Source organism: Pteropus medius, unplaced genomic scaffold (genome assembly GCF_902729225.1).
Source record: "Pteropus medius unplaced genomic scaffold, Ma_sr-lr_union100, whole genome shotgun sequence".
In the NCBI taxonomy this organism is placed as follows: domain Eukaryota; kingdom Metazoa; phylum Chordata; class Mammalia; order Chiroptera; family Pteropodidae; genus Pteropus; species Pteropus medius.
Window position 1 is genome coordinate 14,482,560 of NW_024351543.1, and position 21,659 is coordinate 14,504,218.

Here is a 21,659-nt window from a genome sequence, read left to right on the forward strand (position 1 = left end):
ATTTCTTCCCTTGCTCTGCAAGGCCCCTACATTATCTGGCCTCTGCCTGCATCTCCAATTTTGTCTCCTCTCTTTCTCCTTTGCTTAGCCCTAGCCACACCAGCCTTTGGTTTCAGAATGAGCTAAGTTCATTTGGTCCCCAGGACATTTGTACTTGCTATTCCTTTGCATGAAAGTCCATCTCAGTTCTTTAAAGGCCTGAGAAGAGGTTGGTGGGCCTAGAGGCGGCAGGGGGCGGGGCCAGAGAAGGGGCGGGGCGAGACTGGCGTCGGAGAAGGGCGGAGTCGGCCGGAAGTCAGGGCGGAGGCCCAGGAAGTGACGGCCCCGCCTGCGGACTTTTGGAGTCGGTGAGATCTGCACCGCCAGGTCTGTGGTCGTTGTGTTCTTGGGCCCTGGGAGATGGAGAACGGAGCCGTATACAGAGCTACCACGGAGGAACACCCGGCCCCTGCCAGGGGCGCCCGGAGCGGCCTCGCCGCCTACTTCTTCCTGGGCCGGCTCAAGTTGCCGCAGCGTGTGCTCAAACTCTCGCAGCTGGTGAGCCCGTGGCCAGGGCGGCGAGCCTGGGCCTGGGAGGGGGGCCTGGCCCCTGGGCCATCGGCCTGTCTGCTTGGGAGGTCAACTTAGTTGTTGAGGAAGCGGCCGTTTCCACACCCGAGTTCCTCCCCTCTCCACCCGGGGCGGGGGCGTTACCCTCCGCCGCCCAACGGGCGACCCCTTATCCCCAGATCTCTCCCCCGCTAGGTCGCCGAATGCGACCTAGGGCCCGCGAGTGTGTTAGGCGGGCCCAGGAAATGCGTCGGAGGAGACGTAAGTGAGACACAGACTTATTTCATTCACTCTTCTCTAGCCACCTTCGATTCTTCTCCAGCTCTTACTCTGTATTGTCTCCCAAAGTGCCTGTATTTAGACTACGACGTGCTTCTTGTTTATCTTTCTTGCTGTTTTCCTGGTGCGAGCCCATGGGGGTAGTTTAATTTGGTGGACAGAGTCTTCCCATACCACTCACGGCATTGAGATATGTGTGTCCAATAAATAAATTGTCTCCCAAAAGTTTTATATCGACTAGAAAACAACTGTTTCTGAATGGGCGTGTGTGTACGAAGTCCAGAGGCAAAAGGACAGCTTTTTGTGTTTGTGTGTAGGTAGCCGAACTAGGGCATGGTATTTTCAATTTCATTGAGTTTCAGTTTAGGTAGTGAAGGTACCTTAAACCTATTAGTGAAAATGTTAAAACATCTTTGAGATTTAAATTTTAATTCCATTTACACACATTGAGCTATATTCAGTTTTAATCAACAATGAGTGACATTTTCTGCAAGGAAAAACGAGACTGCTAGAATGCTTATGGGTTGGTTTTGTTTTGTTTTGTTTTTTAATCATTGTAAGTAAAACTAGACAGTTATTTTCCTTGGGAAGAACTTAAATTCTTAGAACTCAGATAATCAGAACTTATGTTCTTAGAAATCAGATGACCTATTTTTATTGAATAGAAAGACAGCAGTCAGGACACTAACACTTCTCTTGAGCCACCAAAATCATATGGGAATAATTGGGAAATCACTCGGAGGCAAGTGACACTGTGGCCTTTGGAATCCAAGAGGGTCTGGCTCTGTCCGTCCAGCCTCCTTTTAGGTAGTTCTACACTGGCAACCTTTCGGTTCTTACCACCAAGCATCAGGGGCCCCCTCCTGCCTTTGTTCTTTTGTATTAGCTATTCCTTCTACTCAGAATTGTTTCCTTCTGCTCTTCTTGTCAGCGCTCACGTGACTTTTAGATTTGTTTCTCTGCAGTAGAGCTAAAATGTTTCTATTTGAAAAGATCTCTTTCTACCAAAAAGAATTAATATTCATCTGAAGCATTCTTACTGCTCAAAAGACATCATCAGTATTGGTCTGTTGCCCATTAAATCTCCTATTTTCAGTTGTTGTTATTTTTTCTTTGAAAATGTAGTGCATTCTTTCTTTGGGTATACTGTTCTGGATCCATTTATCTTATCAGATTCTGAGTCCCCAGAAGAGAAAGGAACCTTGCTTTAAAACTTAAAAACCAGACACTGTGTACTTAGGAAATTCTTAAGAGTCTGAGGAGGTTGAATTGGATTTCCTCTGAGGTTCTTTCCACTCAGGATTTTTACAGACCTCTGAGGGTTGTGCTGATACAGAGCTGAACACCAAAAGGATAGAGAGTGGAGCCTGCAAACACAGAAGGGGAGGTGAGAGAAGAGTGTAACTAGCTCTTGAGTTGTATGTAGGTAACTCTTGAGTTACAGCATCTTGGAGTTGTGTAGCTGTGTCCACCTTCATGTATGACTTTAATTTTGTCAAAGGCTTGTCTACAACGTAAGTATCCTCTAATTACCACCTACCCTTTCAGAGCTGAAGAGGAAATAAAGGTTCAGCTAGGAATTCAATGTAAGGAGTCAACTGCAGTCCTAAATTTATGCAGTTTATTATCAGTTTATTCTATTCTTAGATTGGTCCTTATGCCCATGCATTTTATTTTGTGAGGGTTTTATTGTTGTTATTACTTTTGAGGGAGTTTGTTTTAAGGAGAGAATTGGCATTTGGCAACCTAATTCCTAATTAGCTGGTGCAATAATATAAATATGCATAATATTTCTTTCTGCAACAGGCTGCCATTGTGTTTATGGTACCAGTTGAGTGTCCTGATGGCTGCACAGTACTGTGATTATAATGACTGTTCAAACAAGCAGTTTGATTTAAAATTCACCAGTGATTTAAATTTATTAATTATAAATGTTACTCTATAAGTGCCAAGAAACAAATCACTTAGAAGCAATTTATCTTCTGTTGGTGTTCTTTTCATTATTTAAATCTGAAAATTGTTAGGTGCTAAAATTGAAATGCTCTATTTTTACCTTGCGGAAGATCCATAATGTCAGCAAATTTTATCCTTGAACCTTTGGGAGTAAATGTTTGCCTAAGGGAGACCTAGCCTCACTTCTGGCTGACAGATTAGTTTACTTGAACTTTGCATATGACTACAAGGTTTTTAATAGCAAGTTCATTCATTCACAAATATAATTTTGTAGATGGAGTCTTATAACTAACTAATGGCAAACACTAAAAGGTTATTTTTCTAAGAAATTTTTTTTTGTAGTAGACTGTTAAAGACAGATGATGGAGAATTCGTATTTAGTATAATGACTTAATTTTAGGAAGACTGAAGTTTCAGAAAAGGTAGTAAAATTGAAATGGAGAGAGACACAGGGTATCTGAATGTTTCAGTCATTAGAACCGTAAGACCATCTTTTCCCAAATGTGTTGGCCCTAGCAAATTGTTTTTAATATATGATTTAACAGCAAAAGGGGGAAACGCACAAAACTATGGTTGTAACCTCAAAAACTCAATCTTATAGGAAAACCTACACAGACATATGTAGTCATAAATGAACTTAGTAAGTAGTGTTTTATGGGAGGAACAAGTATAGAGTGGGAGTCAGGAGACCTGGGTTCTTGTCTGTTCTTGGCTAACTTGGGACTTAGCCTGTCAGAGTTTAACCCATCATTTGTAAAGAAGAGGGTGAGGCTATATGCTCTCCAGACCCTTCCAACTCTAAAAGCTTGATGATTCCTTTAATTGCATTTGGGTAAAATTTTATGTCATTAGAAGGAGCTGCATTAGGTGTCCTGTTGTTAGATTTGGAGCTTGATATTTAGTAAGCAATATTTCATATGATGTCTTCATGCTATTGAGAGCAACACTGATCGCCAGAAACTTACAAGTTACACTCACCATTATTTCCTTACCCAATTCAGTGGGCCTTATCTCTTTTCCTCTCCTTAACCACTTTGGTATTTATTGCTGGTGACTACCTATTTTTTGATATTCTTCTTTTCCTTAACTTTTGCAATTTTTTTTAAGTAAAAAAATTGCTTACCAAAAAAGTCAAGTAAAAAATATGATTAAAATAAGCCACACTGTAGCCCTCACACTTTCTTACCCCCCAGCATCACCATTTAACAGTTTGGACTGTGTTTACTTCTCAGACTCACTCGTATGGTGCCAGTTACTCTTTTCCGCCTACTCTTGAACTGATATCCCCATTCTTTCAGGCCCCACCCAGCCCTCTGTTCCTCTTGTTTTCTAACCAACTAAATCAGTTAGGCGGTCCCTGTCGTTGTCCATCTAGAAGTCCATACTCCCTGGCATGACCATCACAACCACACCCAACACCATGACCATTTTGCTCTTCACTCCCCATCCACTTAGGCCAATTGCCTTATTACCCCTTTTGGGCATACCATGCAAATTCATGCCTGCATGAATCTGTACTTCCCCCGCGCCTTCCCCTCCTGGACTGTCCTGTGCTGGTACAGATCCTTGGCGTCACTTTGCTCTAGTTTGAATTTCGCTTTTTTACTCATCCTTCTCCAGCTGTTCTTAGTCCAGGTGGATCTGAACATTTTCCTGAGGTTTCCTGAACTTAGATATAATGAATGCTCAATTATGAGGTACAGAATACATTGCGTTCTTATTGTTTCTTGTACATTGATTTTGTTGCTCTGTCATTACATGTTCCTATGCATGTTATAATGCTGCATATAATACTCAAATACTTTTAAATTTTTTTATTGAGGTATAATTGACATGTAACATTATATTAGTTTCAGGTATACAAATAATGATTTAGTATTTGTATATATTACAAAATGATCACTTTAATTTGCACTACAGACTGTGTAGTGCTGTGGGAGATTATAAAGGAAGCTTAATAGCATCAGAGATGGGGAGTTAGGAGGAAATTTCATACTGAATATAGCTTGCAGTGCTAATTTCTTGGCCTTTAACTGGGAATAGGAATTAGTAGATGTCCAAACTTTATAGTATACTCCTCCAGTCTCTTAGGGTGCCCATGCAGAACCCTCCTCTTAATATTGCTCTGAGTCTTTAAGTTTAGTAAGAACGATTCTTGTTAATTAAGTTTGAAACAGGACTTGTAATGATTTGACATTGCTTCTGGCTGAGCTGGATCCTGCTCTTTTCTTACAAGAATAGACAAGCAGTCTTTATTTTTACTACAGATAAGATTCTTTTGTCATACAGTCTGTATGGATAAGTGTTCCTGGTAATCTAATTATTGCAATAAGAATGGTTCAAGATCAACTGTTACCCCAATTAGAGCCTTAGGCCGATATCCTTTCACAGTTAATTGACTTTTATACAATTGAGGTATATTTTGCAAATTTCTCATAGAGAAAAACCTAAAACTTGGACAAGATTTAACATAGAGGCTGGAATAAGAAAAATGGAATATTAGATATTTAGTATTTTATTATACTCTAGTCATTGTAAAAACCCATCCTGTAATTATAAATACAGGAGACTAAGGAAGTACCTTTACACAGTGGCCTTCTGGAATTTGTCTTGGTGTGTCACTTTATTTCCTGTGGTTTAATGATTGGGAATACCTCACCTAATGTCTGTCTGAAGGAAGTTGTTTGGGATATACCAGACTATTTTATGCTTCACTCTACTCCTAGCTTAGGATCTATTTTTGTCCTCGTGTAGATTCTTTTCAGTTGTAGAGATATATGAATTTTGTATTGCCCAGTGGGAGGGGAGAAAAATCCCCGAGAGACTTAGATACCAATTTAGATTTGATCTTTTTAAAAAATTTTTGTTTTGAAATAATTATAAATTCACAGGAACTTGGAAAAAACGTACAGGGAGGTCCTGTGCATGCACGTGCATGCATATGTGTATGTTTTCTTCCTGTGCAGTTTGATCACATGTGTAGCTTCTTATGATCACTACCACAATCAAGATACAGAACTTTCCATCACCGCAGGGTTCCCTCATGCTTCCGCTCTGTAGCCTTTCCTCTTCTGGGCACCGATAATTTGTTCTCCATCTCTGTAATTTTTATTTGAGAAATGTTATATAAATGGAGTCATGCAGTACTTAACCTTTTGAGATTGGATTTTTTCACTTTGCGTAAGTCTCTGGAAATTCTTCTAGGTTGTTGCATGTATCGAGTTTGTTCCTTTTTATGGCTAAGTAGTAGTCCGTGGTATGTCTGTACCTACCAGTTTCCTTAACCATGGAAGGACATCTTGATTGTTTCCAGTATGGGGCTATTATGAGTAAAATTGTTACGGACATTCATGTACCAGTTTTCACATGACCATATGTTTTTATTTCTCTTGGTCGGATGCAGACTTGAGGAATGTAATTGCTGGGTCAGATGGCAGCTGCATGCTTAGTTTTTAAAGAAACTTCTAAACTCTTTCCCAGAGCAGCTGTACCATTGACCTCTTTTGTATGAAAATGTTTCGTAGGATAAAATTTTCATTATACACTGTGAAATGTGTCTGTCAGTTTTGTATCAGTCTTGTTGCTCTGAATATATCTGGTTGCTTCTACTGGCCTGCCTTGGGTCAGATTCAGATGGCATTTCCCGATAGGCTTTGACTTGGGTCATCAGTTATTTTGATCGTTTTAACTCTCAGAAGGAAACTCCCTCCGATTCCACAAAACCTACACAAACTGCCCAAGTGAAACTCTCTTCATTCTCTTCCCTCCTGTTTCTTGAGAAGAGTTAGCCTCAGACCTGAGCTCTGAATCCTGCCTTTAGAGAACCTCATTTCTTCCTGTCTTTAGACCCACCTAATCTTACTGGTTTCGGCCTAAGTATTTTAACACAAGCAGATCTCTTCCAGCTTGAAATTCCCTTCCCTTTGACCTCATCCACTGCTGCCCTATCTGGCTGCTCTTTTGAAAGTACACTTCTTGCCTGTGCTGTCTCTATTTCACTTCCCAATATGCAGTACTGTAATCTAGCTGACTACACTGAAATTGTTTTTGCCGATGTCACCAGCAACCTTCTTACAGCTCTAATTAAGTGTTTCAGTATGGTTCTTTCCTGACCCCTAAGTACCTAAGCAGCATTTAGTACTCTTTGATTACTTTCTCTTCGTAGAAATACTTTTTTCTTGGTCTACTCCTGCATGGACTGCTGCTCCTAATTGTCCTTTGCTGGTGTCTCCTTAAATCTTGGGGTTCCTCGGAGTTCTGCACAAGGCAGACTTTCCTCATTCTGGGTGATCTCACAGCCGACTGCCACATCTTTATCTCCACCTCAGACCTCTCCCCTGAGCTGCCAAGCCCACACACACTCATTTGCCTGATAGACAGCTCCACCTAACTCTTCCACAGACCGCCCATACACAGCATATTTAAAACTGAATTTATTCTCTCCCCGACACCCTCATCTCTTAAAAAGAAGGGGAAAAAATCCCCTCTTATTTCTGCAGTGAGAGCACTTTAAAACTCACTTGCACTTAATTGAGTTGCTGAATCAACAGCCAGAGTAGTTAACTATTCCCCATTCAGTACAAAAAAAAAAGCATTTTGACCCACACCTGTTTTATCACGGACAGCCATGACCAAGTAAACCCCTCTGGAGCTCTCTTCACTCCTACCTCTGCCGTCAGTTGACTTGTGTTATTCCAAGACTGGTTTATATCAATTAAACATTTCGTTAAATATTACACAGACTAAAATTGAGGGTGAAAAAGAATTGTTTCTGAGAAAACTAAATTGAATGCTTTGGAAAGATCAAAAAATAAGTTACTAAAGTTACTGAAACCAGGTGCTTATGGAATTAAGTAAGAGCAAGACAACTGTGAAAGACTAGTAAAACTAGTCCAGCTCTAGAAGGGTTCTGTATTCTGTCCAAGATCTTTTGCCACTTCAAATAACATAACATAAGTCTGGACGTGGTAGTCAGAAATGACGAAAGTGATTAATGCAGAAAACATGATGTGGAATTCCAGTCGGTAGGCTCAGACTCAAAGGCCTGCTTCAAATGACTGGTGAATAAGTGTGCATTTCTATACGAAGTTAAAATGCTTAAAATACATATGTCTTGTTTCCTACTCTGTTCAGATTCATCCTGTATGGTAAGGACTTCTACCGAATCTTTCCCTGATTAGCCACTCTTCTCCATGACTACTGCTACCCACCCGGGGCACTCTTCTTTCCCCCTGATATTTCCTAAATCAGCTTCCCAACTGGATATCTGCCCCAAGTTTTGCCCTTCCTCCAGCCCCTTCTCTGTATTGTAGCCAGTCGAGAACTACTAAAAGCATAAACCCGATCATGTCACCCTTTGCTTTAAAACCCTTAAAGTCCAGATTTCTTAAACTAGTTAAAGAGGACATTTAGATCTGGCCTCTGCTTACCTCTCTAGTCTCATTTAATCTTTTCCGTGCTGCCATCCCCTTTCACAGACTGAAAACTTCAGCCATGGTGACTCAAGTTGCTTCCACAGTTCATTCGTGGGTAGTAGGACGTATGGGTGTGCGTTGGAGTAGAAGGGTGCCATGCTCTCTTACCTCTAGGTCTTTATATGTACTGCTTCTCTGCCTAGAACTTCTTTCGCTTTCTTTAACCCTGACTCTACTATCTTTCAGATCTCAGCTTTCCTTCAGGAAGCCTTTCTTGACCCCCGGGTTGAATGCCTCTCTTGTGTGCTTTTATAACAACACCCTGTTCCCCCCCTATTCTATAGTGCATGGTAGTTATTAATTATTTGCATACCTATACTCCCTTCAAGGCAACCAGACTGTAAGTTCAGTGTTGATCAGCCATTTAGTAATCTTGTTTACCATAGTCTCCACTTTATAAGTATTTGAGTGAACAGATAGTGTTTTCTGACTACCGTAGGTTTCTCCGAAAAACACTTGGTAAAATCTTTTGTTTCTTTTGTAGTTGCTGTCTCTGCTGGCCTTTATCTGTGAAGAAGTTGTATCACAATGCACTTTGTGTGGAGGACTTTACTTTTTTGAATTTGTAAGTTGCAGTGCCTTTCTGCTGAGTCTCCTTATACTGATTGTGTACTGCACTCCAGTTTATGACAGAGTCGATGCCGTCAAAGTGAAGTCATCGGTAAGCATGAAAAAATATAATCCTTATAACAAGAATGTAGCTGTTTTGGACTCTGGTATAGTATTGTTATTCAAAGTAGTAACACTTTCCAAACTCAGTAATGTGATAAGAGTTGTTTCAATTCTGCCTTTAAGCAACTGTTTTCCCTGCCAAATGGAATGATAGAAGGAGAAAGTGAAATTAGAGTGAAAGCAACAAATACAACCCATAGTTTACAATTACTGGTGGTTTAATCTAATTCACATTAGATATATTTTTTTAAAAACTGGGGTTGTATCACTTTTGATTTCTGAATTTGAGTGTCACTCATTGGTTCTACAGTTATTCATTGTGTACCTATTATATGCCAGTCATTATGCTAGACACGAGAGGTAAAAGTAATGAATTAATGTGCTGTATTTCTGGAGTTTATAAATAACAGCATGTAATTCTACCTATTTTGTTTTGATTTTATTATGAAAATAGTTGTCTATAAGTGAATTAAGAAGGCATTTATTAGAGATGCATAACTTTCTAAAGACTTAGTGTGCTGACCCTGAACTTTTATTTGAATAAAGTATGGATTTGTGAGATGACATGTGAGCTTATTCACATAGGTGCTGCATTTAAGGAAGAAAGAATTGAGTAATTGACTTTTTCAGTAGCATTCGAATTATCAGTAGTGGTTTGTGAAGAATTGTACATGTCAGGGTTGACATTAAAAGAATTCACATCTCTGAGGGAAAAGGTAAAAATTAGGATAAATCAGCTATGATAGAAGCATGTCTGTGACATTCTAGGGACAGAGGAAGGAAATAACCTGGTGTAGCATCATCTATCAACCAACCAAAAGTCAAATACATGTCACTTCAATTAGAAGAAAGAGAGGAGTTTATAAAAAGTGAAAAAAAAAATTAGGATAAATTTTTAGCTATTAAGAACAAGAAATAATAGGATAAATACAAAGCAGTAAGATTATGTTATGTTTTTGTTTTTAATTAATGAAAGCAAGAATTGAGTCATTGATTATACACCTAAGATATTTATTTTTTTCTATGAACCTTTTTGTACTTCTTAAATTTTATGCTGCAGGAATCTATTACCTCCTTTTAAAATAATTATTTAAAATAAACCCAAAATAATTATTGGGTTTAAAACATTTTTAAAGTTGATACCAAACAGTTAAAAAGATAACTTTGAAAAACAGATCCATCAAATCTTTGATGAGCTCATATACGCAGTTCTTGGTAAGGCCAATATATGACCATTCTTTCATCTTACCTGATAATATCTGCTGTCCGTGTGCCAGGCACTGAATGTGCTGTGATTCAGAGCTTATTTATGCGTTTTGAATCCTCACACCTCAATGCTGCATTTTTCTGTTGAGGAAACTTAGGTTCATGGTGGTTGAGTAACTTGTCCAAAGTTCTACAGCTAGGGTAAAAGTAAACAGATTTGACCCCAGGAAAGCCCTCACTCTGCGCATTCGGTCACGCAGCTTAAGCGAAATCTTAGCTGGAACCAGTGCCCTAGCAACTCTCCATCCTGTCATGGCAGACGTCACCACAGGAGTCTCTCTGTAACAATGACAGCAACAGAGCTCATTCATTTTATGAAATACATATTAAAAAGAGGATGCGGAGGGAATACCTTAGAATTTTTGTTTACTATCATCTTTGAAAGGTGTTCATGACCCTTTACAGATAAGTATGCGAAGATTTGAAGATTTGGACAAGGGAAAAGATCACCAGTGTCTAAACTGATTGATTTGTATTTTGAATGTGTAAATTGATGTTTGAAATATTAAGTTTTGAAACCATTTTTTGATTTCCTATCTCTCAACAGCAAAACAGTATCAGTATCCATAAGCATATTTTTAGTTTTTACTTTAATGCTGCATCAGTAGTTTTTAAGAACACTGATCTTTTTGGCAAGAAACAATATTACAGTATTTTCCAGTTTAGCGTAAAGGTCTAACTATAAACAAAATGTGAAACATTTATTACATCAAACTTTATCATTTAAAAAGTTATTTTTGAGTAGATACCGATTTAAAAGTACTGGAAACAAAAGAAATAAATCAGTCATTTTATCCTTAAATGTTTTTTTGTGAATATTTTATTATATTTCTTTGGGGTCTTTTGTTTCTATTAATAAGTAATTTTTCAAATTTAAAATAGTTGTAATTAGAGACTGTATATTCTGCTTTTCACCTAACATTGTAAGTAAAGCTTTAATGTTTGTTTCAGTGATTTAAAAACCATTTTCACTGTGTACATTATTGTGTGTTGTACTCTCTGAATATCCCCTGTCCAAAGTGTGGATAGGGTTCCTTTACAGGGTATTAATTGAATGCCTGGCTTTTTGAAAAATTAGAAGTCAAAGTATATAAACTTGGGTTGTGTGAAGGAAAAGGTACAGCACTAAAGTTTTTGAAAAGTAAAAAACTAAAATGTGTTTCCATTAACCTAACCATACTGTATTCCTTATGTGTTTTATGTATATTTATAGGATTTTTATATTACTGTGGGGATAGGACTTGTGTTTTTGTTGGCGTCCATCATTTTCGTTTCCACACATGACAGGACTTCAGCTGAATTTGCTGCAACTGTAAGTACCTCATATTTTTATCCTTGCTTATTTTTGTTTCATTAGAAATATGGAATCTGGAAAGTACTTGACAGGTTATACAATATGGGAGAGTAGTTTGTCTTTTAACTTATTTTTTAGTGTAATTTTCTTTATTATTTGTTTATTTTTATTTTTTTACGCCTACAGCACCTGGTATTCCTAGATGGTCTCCCATTATTAGTGTAATTTTGAATAGAAGATCTAAAAGCGAATAATGATAGATTTAAATATCATGGCCTTGAAACCTAGAACCTGTCTTTAGAATTTGAGTTTTGTTCACAAAAACCTATTTACTCCACATATGAGCATGTTATTGCTAGAGAATTTCGTAGAATTGACTTTATTATATTTCTCTACTTTTCTTTTCAACGAAAACATACCTACATGCCAGGTACTGTTCTAGGTGTAGAGAATACTCAGAAGAAATGATCTAAAAGTGGAGCCTAATAAATAGATAAGTAAACGTTTTTATCTGCAATCCTTGGGGAGGCAGATTTTTTTTTAGAATTCAGAATATTTTGGATTTTAGAAAGGTAATACTGTGCATCTACTTCATTACACAATACTTGCAGAGGGCCTGGGCAGCGTCCTGTATTCCAGAATATTACTATTTCTGAAGCATATGAATATTCACAGTAAAAGGGATAGCTCTGCCTCAGCTCAATTTTGAGCCAATAAATTATGAAAGCTGAGTTTTTTATAGCTTTTTTGGATTTCAGAATTTCAAATCAAGGGTCATAGACCTGAATTGGTACCAGTGTTGTGAATGTGAACTACTAACAACTGGATAACAAATTCTCTTGCAAGTCTGCTGGTTTTCAGTTGCTACTTTGTTCATGACAAAATTGCAGTTGTAATTAATTGTGTTGTCAGCTAATAGATCATTAAAACTACTTTTTATGCTAGAACAACTTGAAAGGAGTTCAAGAATTGCATGGCTGTAATATATCTACCCGTTCATGGTTTCTTAGCACTCATGTGTAAAAACAAAACATAAAAAAATTAATGCTGAATTGCGACTCATTCTAGCAATGAGTAATATTTATCCATGGATACACGAACCAATTGAAGAGAAAAAGTTTCAGTAGAGCCTTATGATTAATTTCAGTTTATATACATATTTTTGTTGCAGAGGAGTATGGAAGGGGGATGAAAACATTTTTGAGTATACAACTATGTTACTATAAAATCCTGTGGAGAAAGTGAAATGGAAGTTGAGGAAAAGTTGAGATCAGAGAGGGGAAAAGCGTGGCATAAAATTCTTAGCTATTAAAGAAGAGCTTATTTATGCGTTTTAATTAGATGATATATTAGATTGTTACAGTATTTAGATTTCATTGAATATATTTAAGAGTGACTGGTAGTTTAAAAACTCATTTTTAATGTGCTTGGAAATTACCTTTTGCGTTATTTAAATTATGAAAAATTTTGTAGAATCAAACGAGGGAGTCCATTTTCCCCCCCAAAATTGTGAAATGTGTGCGCAAAAGAGCTGAAAGATTATATGGCGTAGAGGGCCCTGTGTGGACTGGAGCTCTCTGAGGTGATCAAAGCTGGCTTCACAGACAATGTGACATCTGGTCACATTGACTCAGTTTGCCAGACCAGTATGGGGTAGAAGCCATCAGGGGAGAAGATACTTAGATTTTAGGAGTGGGATTAATAATTAAATGTAGGTTGGATGTGTTGGGAACACCAGGGCTAATTAATGAATTTGGAGCTCAGTTTGCTTTACAGTGAAATGAGGTAGAATGCATATCTTTAGGGTGGAGGGGCTGCGTGTAAAAGGTCAAGAGACTGCAGCAGACTAAAATAAAAAGTTAAAAATCATGGAGATGGAGTGTTGGAATTGGAAGGGATTTTAGCCGTTACCTACATCAGTTTTCACTTTTTACGGAGAACATCTTCGGTTCCCATTTCCTTAAGGGTTTTAGCTAGTGAAGAAGCTAAATTTGAACCGGATCTTCTGTCTCTTGAGAGAATTCTCAGAACGATTATGTGTTAGAAGAATGCAATGAGGAAGTGATTTAAGGAAGAGGAAGTAGGTGGTGGCGTCATATTGTTGTGTCATTAGAATGTGACAATTAACTGGAAAATATTTTTTTAGCTAATTTAACCTAAAGATATCGTCAAAATAGAATTTCTGTTTTGATATTAATAACTTTTTCCATTTTCACCTAGGCTCAGCTGCCTACTCAGATATGTTCCTTATCTCTTCTGTGGGTCAGTCCAGCTGGATTATTGCTAATAATCCTGTGTTTTATATCGTAGGATTTTGTTTTTCATCTATAACCTCAGTTTCATAGATTGGCACCCCACACATACACATGCACATATAAGACAGGACATTTGTATTTTGTGAGACTTTAACTAATAGCCATTATTCTGGAATTTTTTTTGGTAACTTTCCATCTTTTGGATGACCTTAAATTTTTTTTCCCCCACTAAAGTTAAGGATAATGTGTATAAGATAAAATTGATGAATTGTCTTGCTTGTGTGAAACTTCTCAAAGCCAAGTAGGAAATGTGAAATTATATTCCAGAATTCCTCATAACCTTTGCCCCTTTTTCTTCCTTAGGTGTTTGGATTTCTAGCAAGTATTATGTTCCTGTTGGACTTTCTCATTATGTTCTATGAAAAACGACAGGAGTCCCAGCTGAGAAAACCTGAGCCAACCACTAAAACAGAGAACGTCACCGAGCCACTTAATGCTTAAAGACTCTAGGGAGCAGGTGTTGTGTAAGGTAGCGACCGCGAGGTACCTGAGCCTCAGCAGAAGCTCTTGGTGCATTTTATGTAATTGTTAAACCTTGCACTTCTTGGGAAGAGCAAGGGGAGGGGCAGGAAGACAGTTTTATCAATATTGGACTGTGTATCAGTCACCACAAATTGGGTCAGAGAGTTTTTGTTTTTATAAGAGTTGAAACCTGTATCAAATGAAATTTTTTTTTTTTTTTTTGTTTATTTTTTTGGAAGTGAGAGCGATTGTTTTCTTTAAGCTTAATTGGTGACAAATTATTCTGTCATTGTTACTAAGCTTAGCTTTCAAATTTTGCTTTATAGCTGTATAAACAGCATGATTAAGTTCATTTAGAAATTGTTTCATTTTTAAGTTAATTTGCTAAGCTATAAGTTTTTTTTATGATTAGATAAAATTTATATTTAAATTCTTCAATATTTAAAATATTGGTGTAGATTTTTTCTTAAAAAATAATACCAACGCTTTATCTCACTCAGCCTTAAAATTATGCTGTAACATTTTAGAATAATATTAACTCTTTTATAACCTAATAGAAAATGTATAGATGTTGATATTTTATATATAGAAAAGCAGCACCTTCAGCAACCCCATGTTTATACTGCACTTTGATTGTTGATATCAAGTAAAAAAAAAAAGATTTGTATATAACACATAGAAAAATGGAAGAAATTGATATCATGCCTAAGGACCAAAGATAAGAAAGATATTCTTTTGTGCAGTACAGTGAAATTATAAAAGCAGGCTTCAACCACCTTCCAAGTGTCTGACAAGATGAGTTCACACTGTGAGTTAGAAAATGGTTCATTCTCCTGTCGGCATATGATTATTTCTAGTGAAATTAAGACAACTCTCCAGGTCTTCGTTAGTGTTTTCTTTGGAGCCAGTCATCTTTTTAAAACCCCAGCCTTTGATTTTCACCTATTTGAGATGCTTCACTGTCAGGCAGAGGTGGGCCTCTGGCTCTGATTCTTTTTTGTTGGCAGTTGTCTTTCCAGAATCTTGGACCCTTTTAATTGCATAGTGTGTTAGCAGGATCTCTATGATCCTTGTTCCCAAAGAGGCACTGCTCTAGTTTCTCTTTGGAGGGGACCTTCTTAAGAAAGAGAAAACTAGAGAATCCTGCCGAGGTTAATACTATGATGGTATAAGGGAGCAGTCAAACCATTGTCAAGAGATACTGCATAACCAGTTCTGATAATTTGGAAGAATCGTTGCTGGCAGGCTGCCTTAGAGCCAGCCAGACAAGGCACTTGGGATAGAACCTTTCTGATCAAGTGGTTCACAGAGTTGATCTTTCTTGTCCTCCTCCAAGATTTTTGACTCAGGACTGGTGTTACAGCACTGAACCCATGCGTCAAGTCCGTCAGGACTTTGGTGGAGGTCTCCTGGGCTAGGCGGCCAGCTTTTCCATCAGAAAGAGTGGAATCATGTTTCCAATGAGACAGCTTAATGACCCCATCCTTTTTTAATGTCTCATCTGCCTTTTGTGGCTAATGCGGGTCTCAAAAATTGGTCATTATGGCCAAACATAGCTTCTACTCTGTCTCACTGACTCAGGACCTTATTCATTTGTGTCAGAGTCTGGATGCTAGTGCGAGTGGTGATATCACCACTACCTGCTTGGGAGATAATGACACTGATCACAGATGCTGTTTTTACTGGGAGTGCCATTCAGGAGAGGAGGAAGAGTCTGGGTCTTGGGTTCAAGAATAGAATATCATCTAGACCCAGCTGGGATTCACAGCAAACCATCTGGGCTACCTCAGCGCCTGTAGCATGCTTTGGGTCTGGTTGAGTTGATGGCCATGTCTTCAGCTGGCCCCTCACATATAGCTTGTTGGCATTGAGCTTAAGCTCTAGTTGTTCTGAGATTTCACTTCCTAGTGTTTCATTGGTGTAGAAGTGGGTCTCTTTGCTGACCACTCAGTCCTTTCCTTTTCAGAAAGATAATATATTCACTGGTATTTTTGGTCACTCTAGAACCTTTCTTCACACTATTTTTTATGGAGATCCATGACTGATTAGCCTCCCTCTTCTATTGTAGAAGGACTTCGGAGTAAAGAGACCATTGTGGTAAATAAAACGTTCAAGGAGAACCTGGGGCCAAAACTACTGTTATGTACAGAAAAAGGCAAACTCAATAAACTCAAATTTAAAATAATTTTTGTTAACATCTATAGTAAATTTAATGTTATATTTTATACAAATAAACTGTTTAGAGTGGTTCTTAAAAATTATAAGGGAAACAATACAAAAATATATAATTGCTATACTTAAATTATATTCTGTTTTGGGGACTGGGAAATGTATTTTTACATTGTTTATAGCCAATCGTTTTTGTATTTATCAGTTTAAATCCTGTGGGTCTTTTTTTATCTCTCTCAATGTCAAATTTTTTAGTCTTTAAATAAATCCATATTACTGTCCATACCTTTGTAGTTGTTAACTTACTACAGAAGCGTGATATTTAGAAGCAAGCTTTCTCCAGAGTTCTAGGAGGTGGTTCTGTAACCGTGGTGAGTACACTTGTATACAGAATCCTCGACTGTGGATCTACCCAGGTGTGAGGCATGGGCAGAAAAGAAACAAACCCAGTTCCTACCCACGGGCTGTCCCTCTTGTTGGCAAGTTGGAATATACTTTCAAACAATTTTAGGAAGCCATGGATGAAGGAATATTATAAAGGAATGTTATGGACTAAACGACTTTCAATACTTGCAAAGAATCAAATTTGGACTCTCCAACACATTTCTCGATGCGGCCAGCAATGCTAAAAACAAAATCGGCAAATTCTTTTGGACTGTTCAATGATTGGGAAAATGTGAAGCAAAACTAGCGTGGTTCTGGTAAAACCACAACTATTTGTGTAGTTTGCAAAATTCCTGCCTCCAGCTTATAGAGAATAACAAGGTCTTTATAGTCATCAAGAACTCACTGGAATTTGTACATTCTTCAGAATTTTATGTTTTGTTTTGATAAAGAGCACTGTATCAATATGCAGTTAAGTGCAAGGAGCAGAAAACCTAATTAACTGGGTCTTAAACAATAAAGCAGATTTACTTCCCAGGAAGTACGACAGTTCCATGACTGGTAGATTCAGTGGCTTAGTGCTGTCCTCAGGGACTCAGGCTTTTTCCATGGTTTTCTGCCTCTCCACCTTCTGCTGTGAGTTTTGGTCCTCAGGATTGACCCTTCCGGTATAGCGAGATTGTGGCAGCATCTCCAGGCTTCATCGCTTGCACGACAGCGTTTGAAGGCCAGAAGAGAGGAGCCTGTGTGTTCTCCTGTTTCTCTTTAAGCTGTTCCGTTTTCACAGAAGCCCCTTGGTGGACTTCACCTACTTGCTTACTAGAACTAGACATTACGTGTCCATTTCTAAATCACTTATTGATGTAGAGAATGGAATTACTCTAATTGGCAGGAAGTAATCAAGATTCCTCCTCTTAGGCTGTGAACACCCTTTGAAGCAGCTAGCCTTCTGATACTGAACAAAATTGGTTCTGTTAGCTAGAGAAAGGGCCATTGGGTTGGGGACCAACAGTGTCTGTCATAAGCATATTAAGGGTTGTGCCCCAGCTGGGAGAAATAAAACTCCCACTGTAAGACCTTGTTGTAGGTCTGCCTACCCTCAAAACAATTTAAAATAGAAAAATTAACAGGTTTTTTTTTAAGACTAAGTTATAATTCTACAAGTAATGTGTATCATTAAAAATTGGTTTAATAAAAGGTGGGGAGTATTGTTCTTACCCTGATATTTTTGCATTTAGCTCCTTTTATTTTTAATTTTAATTTTTAATTTTTTAATTTTAATTTTTAATTTTTAAAATATGTCAAGCAGTGGACAGAGGATAACACCTGTTGTAGACACCACTCAGCTTTAGTAGATCATAACATTTTGCCATATTTGCTTTAAGGGCTCTTGTTTTAAAAAGAAAATGAAGTTATACTTTTAAAGTACCACCACCTCTAATCTTACTCGCTTTCCTTTCCTGAAGGTGAACACTATCTGTAATTTGGTGGACATCTTTCTTGTCTGTTTTTTTTGTCTGTATTATGTATATGTAGGTGCATCTGTAATCCGTGTTTCGCATGATAGTTGTGCTATATGCATCCTTTCATAGCTTGTTCTTTCAATCAGTATTTTGAAATGTATCTAATATATTAACTCTAGTTCATTCCTTTTAAGTATGATTTGGTATTCCATTGTATGACTATGCCACAATTTACTTCTCATTCCCCTGTTGATAGAAAAATTTTAATGTGATTTTGTTTTTGACTATTTCAATGAGTGTCACAGGGAACAAACATACTTGAACATCTCTGCCCATGTGCCAGAGTTTATACGTTGGGTGTGTACTTAGAAATAAAATTATTGGGTCAGAGGGTATATGTGATTTCAACATAGCTAAATATTTCCAAGTGGGTCTCCAGAGCAGTAGAACCAGTTCATGTTCTCATCGGCAGTGTGGGAGAGTGCTCGTTTCTCCACTCCTGTCTTCTCCTTGATACTTCAACTTAACAGTTTTGCCGTTTGGTCTTTCGTTTTTTTTTACATGTCCCATGTTCCTGGTGAGCCTGATCATCTTTTCATTTGCTCGTTGACCTTATAGGCTTCCACCCATCTGTGAGTTGTTTGTTTATATTCTTTGCCTTTTTTTTCATATTGTTTTTCTCATCTGCAAGTTCTCAACATATTATGGATATTATCCTTTATTAATATGTTTTGGAAATAACTTCTTGCAGTCTGTAATTTATATTTTAACTTTGCTTCTGTGGTTACCACAAGGTCTGAGATGTTTTCTGCTCTCTAAAATGTTTAAAGATTTGCATTTTATATTTAGTACTTGATTCTGCTTTGATTTTTGTGTGAGTACCTTGTACCATTGGATTTATTGTTTCAGCATGTGACACCTTCTCCTCTGATAGACAACATTGCCTGTGTCACTGATCAAGTTTATGTATATGCATGGGTCTGGTGCTGACTTTCTTAGCCTGTTTTTCTATACCTTTGCTCATATCACGAGCCTTGATAAAATCTTGGTATCTGGTAGGGCAAGTTCAAAATTGTTCTGTTCTATTCTTGACACTTTTTTTTTTTACTTTAAAGACTTTTTAGAGCAGTTTTAGGTTTATAGTACAATTGGATGGAAGACACTTTTTACTATAAATTTTTTAAATTATTTTTTAATTTAGTTTCAAGTATACAGTACATTGGTTAGACATTTATATAGTTCGTAAAACGATCCCCCCAATTGCTCCCTCCCTCCCCTGACCTAGCCAATATATTAATGCTAATTGCATTCCCTGTGCCGTGCTCCCCATCCCAGTGACCATCCTCAGCTACTAATTTGTACTTCTTTAGCTCTTCCTCCCATTCTCCCAGCCCCCCCCCACCCCGACACCAGACTGTCCGCTATATTTGTGAGTCCGTTTTTGATTAGTTTGTTCTTTTTATTCCTTAGATTCTGCACATAAGTGAAATCATATAGTTTATCTTTCTCTGTCTGACTTAAATATCTTCTAGGTTCATGAAAGCAATATCTTCTTCCATCCCCTTCCTTTTCATATGTAGGGGTCTTGTTTTCTTATCCTTTCAGCCATTCAGTCTTTTGGTTGGAGCACGTAATTCTTTTCCATTTAATGTATCTATTGATAGGAATGTAGTTATTACCATTCTTTATTCCTGTTTTTGATACACGTTTTTTCTTCTTCAAAAAGTCCCTCCAACATTCCCTGTAATACTGGCTTGGCGGTGATAAATTCCTTTAGATTATTTTTGTTTGAGAAGCTCTTTATCTGTCCTTCAACTCTAAATGATAGCTTTGCTGAATAAATTATTCTTGGTTGTATATCCTGGGTCTTCATCCTGTCGAATATTTTTTGCCAAGTCCTTCTGCCCTGCATAGTTTCTTTTGAAAAATCAGCTGCCAGTCTTGTGGGTGCTAAAGAGCACAGGAGAGTTAAAATTCAACGAACAGATTAAATACTGCTTAAGGAAAAAATTAGTGTTTGAGGCTACCATCCAGAATATAGCAGAAAGAGATGCAGAAGTAGAAAGTATTAAAGAGAGGTTAAATGTTAGGGAGGATGAAATGAGACAATCCCATACCCACCTAATAGGGGAGCAAGATCCAGACGGGGAATAAGGAAAGCCACTTTCTAAGTAAAAAGCAAATGAGCATTTTCTAGAAATGAAAAAGTGAATCCTCACACTAAGGAAGCAGACCACATCCCTAGCAATGTCAGTACATGCAGACCAGGGAAAGGCCCTGAGACTGAAACTCTACCTCCGTAAATGGCTAGGAGATGGCGATATGTTCAACATCATGGGAATTAATAGAGTAGTGGAAGGATATTTGGGACTGTTTGTTCATAATTATAATAGGAAAAGAGAGAGTTAACCTACCCTTGGCTTCCATGTGTTTTCTGAGTCAGACAAGTTCACACCTAACCAGTTGAGATCTGTCATCTACCAGGGACGAGCCAGATTGTCCTCTTTTCTGACCTACTTGGTTATCATAGAAAGTGGCCAGAGGAGGGTGGCCGTAGACTACCTGGGACAGAGCGTCCAAGTTCATGTATCGACATTGATCTGAACAAAATGAACCATCCATTCATTCATTTGTTGAGGTCAAAGCAGGTGTAAAAACCCCTGAGTTCCTAGGAGCTCCAGTAAGCAGAGGAGATTGTCACCTTGTGCAACTTGTAAATAGATAAAGACAGAACAGGTGTCTCCATGGAAATCATCACTGAAGAGCTGGCAAGTCCATGCAGTTAGGACCTGCTCCTCCTTTGGCATCTCAATCCTCTATGGTTGTTCCATAATCATGATGGGTTTGAGCGCAGTCCATTGAACCGTAGTAGAGACAGTGGACACTTAGTTTGCTTTTTCCACGTTTGTCCAAACACTTTTCTCTAGAATGTAGTTCCTTTATATACCATTTATATAACATAACAATTGAGCCTAAAATAGTTATATGATTCCATGAGGAGTACAACCAATATATGGTGTGTCTTACTAGTCCAGTCCTGGGTGACCCAAAGACCTGACCATACAGCTCAGCTATTAGTGACAGCCATGAGCCTATGTACAGACACTATTCAGTAAATCTTGGGGTGGTGCACTCTGTGGCTAGAAGTCCCACATGTTCAGCCCGTAGCACGGGGTCCTCTGCTGTAGGCCACCAGCCATTTGCCATCACTGGATGACTGTAGCATTGCAGAGGACCCACTTGCCTTCGACATGGGTGGGCTCTTTTATCAGTGACTTTTGTCAGCTGGTCTATATCAGTGAGATCTTCACTAAACCAGCAGTTGATTAGAGAAGACACTTTCTGTCTAATGAGTGGGCAATCACCTGTCTGCGAAGAT

At 38.1% G+C, this 21,659-nt stretch overlaps 1 protein-coding gene across 1 annotated transcript; it reads left to right on the forward strand.

Moving 5' to 3' along the window:
- The first annotated feature begins 308 nt into the window (after positions 1-308).
- On the forward strand, positions 309-16,716 carry CMTM6 (CKLF like MARVEL transmembrane domain containing 6). The gene is made up of 4 exons (XM_039843455.1): positions 309-537; positions 8,740-8,916; positions 11,407-11,505; positions 14,106-16,716. Exons 1-4 carry the CDS (start codon positions 400-402, stop codon positions 14,241-14,243), a joined length of 552 nt encoding a protein of 183 aa, XP_039699389.1. The 5' UTR covers positions 309-399; the 3' UTR covers positions 14,244-16,716.
- Positions 16,717-21,659: the final 4,943 nt, after the last annotated feature.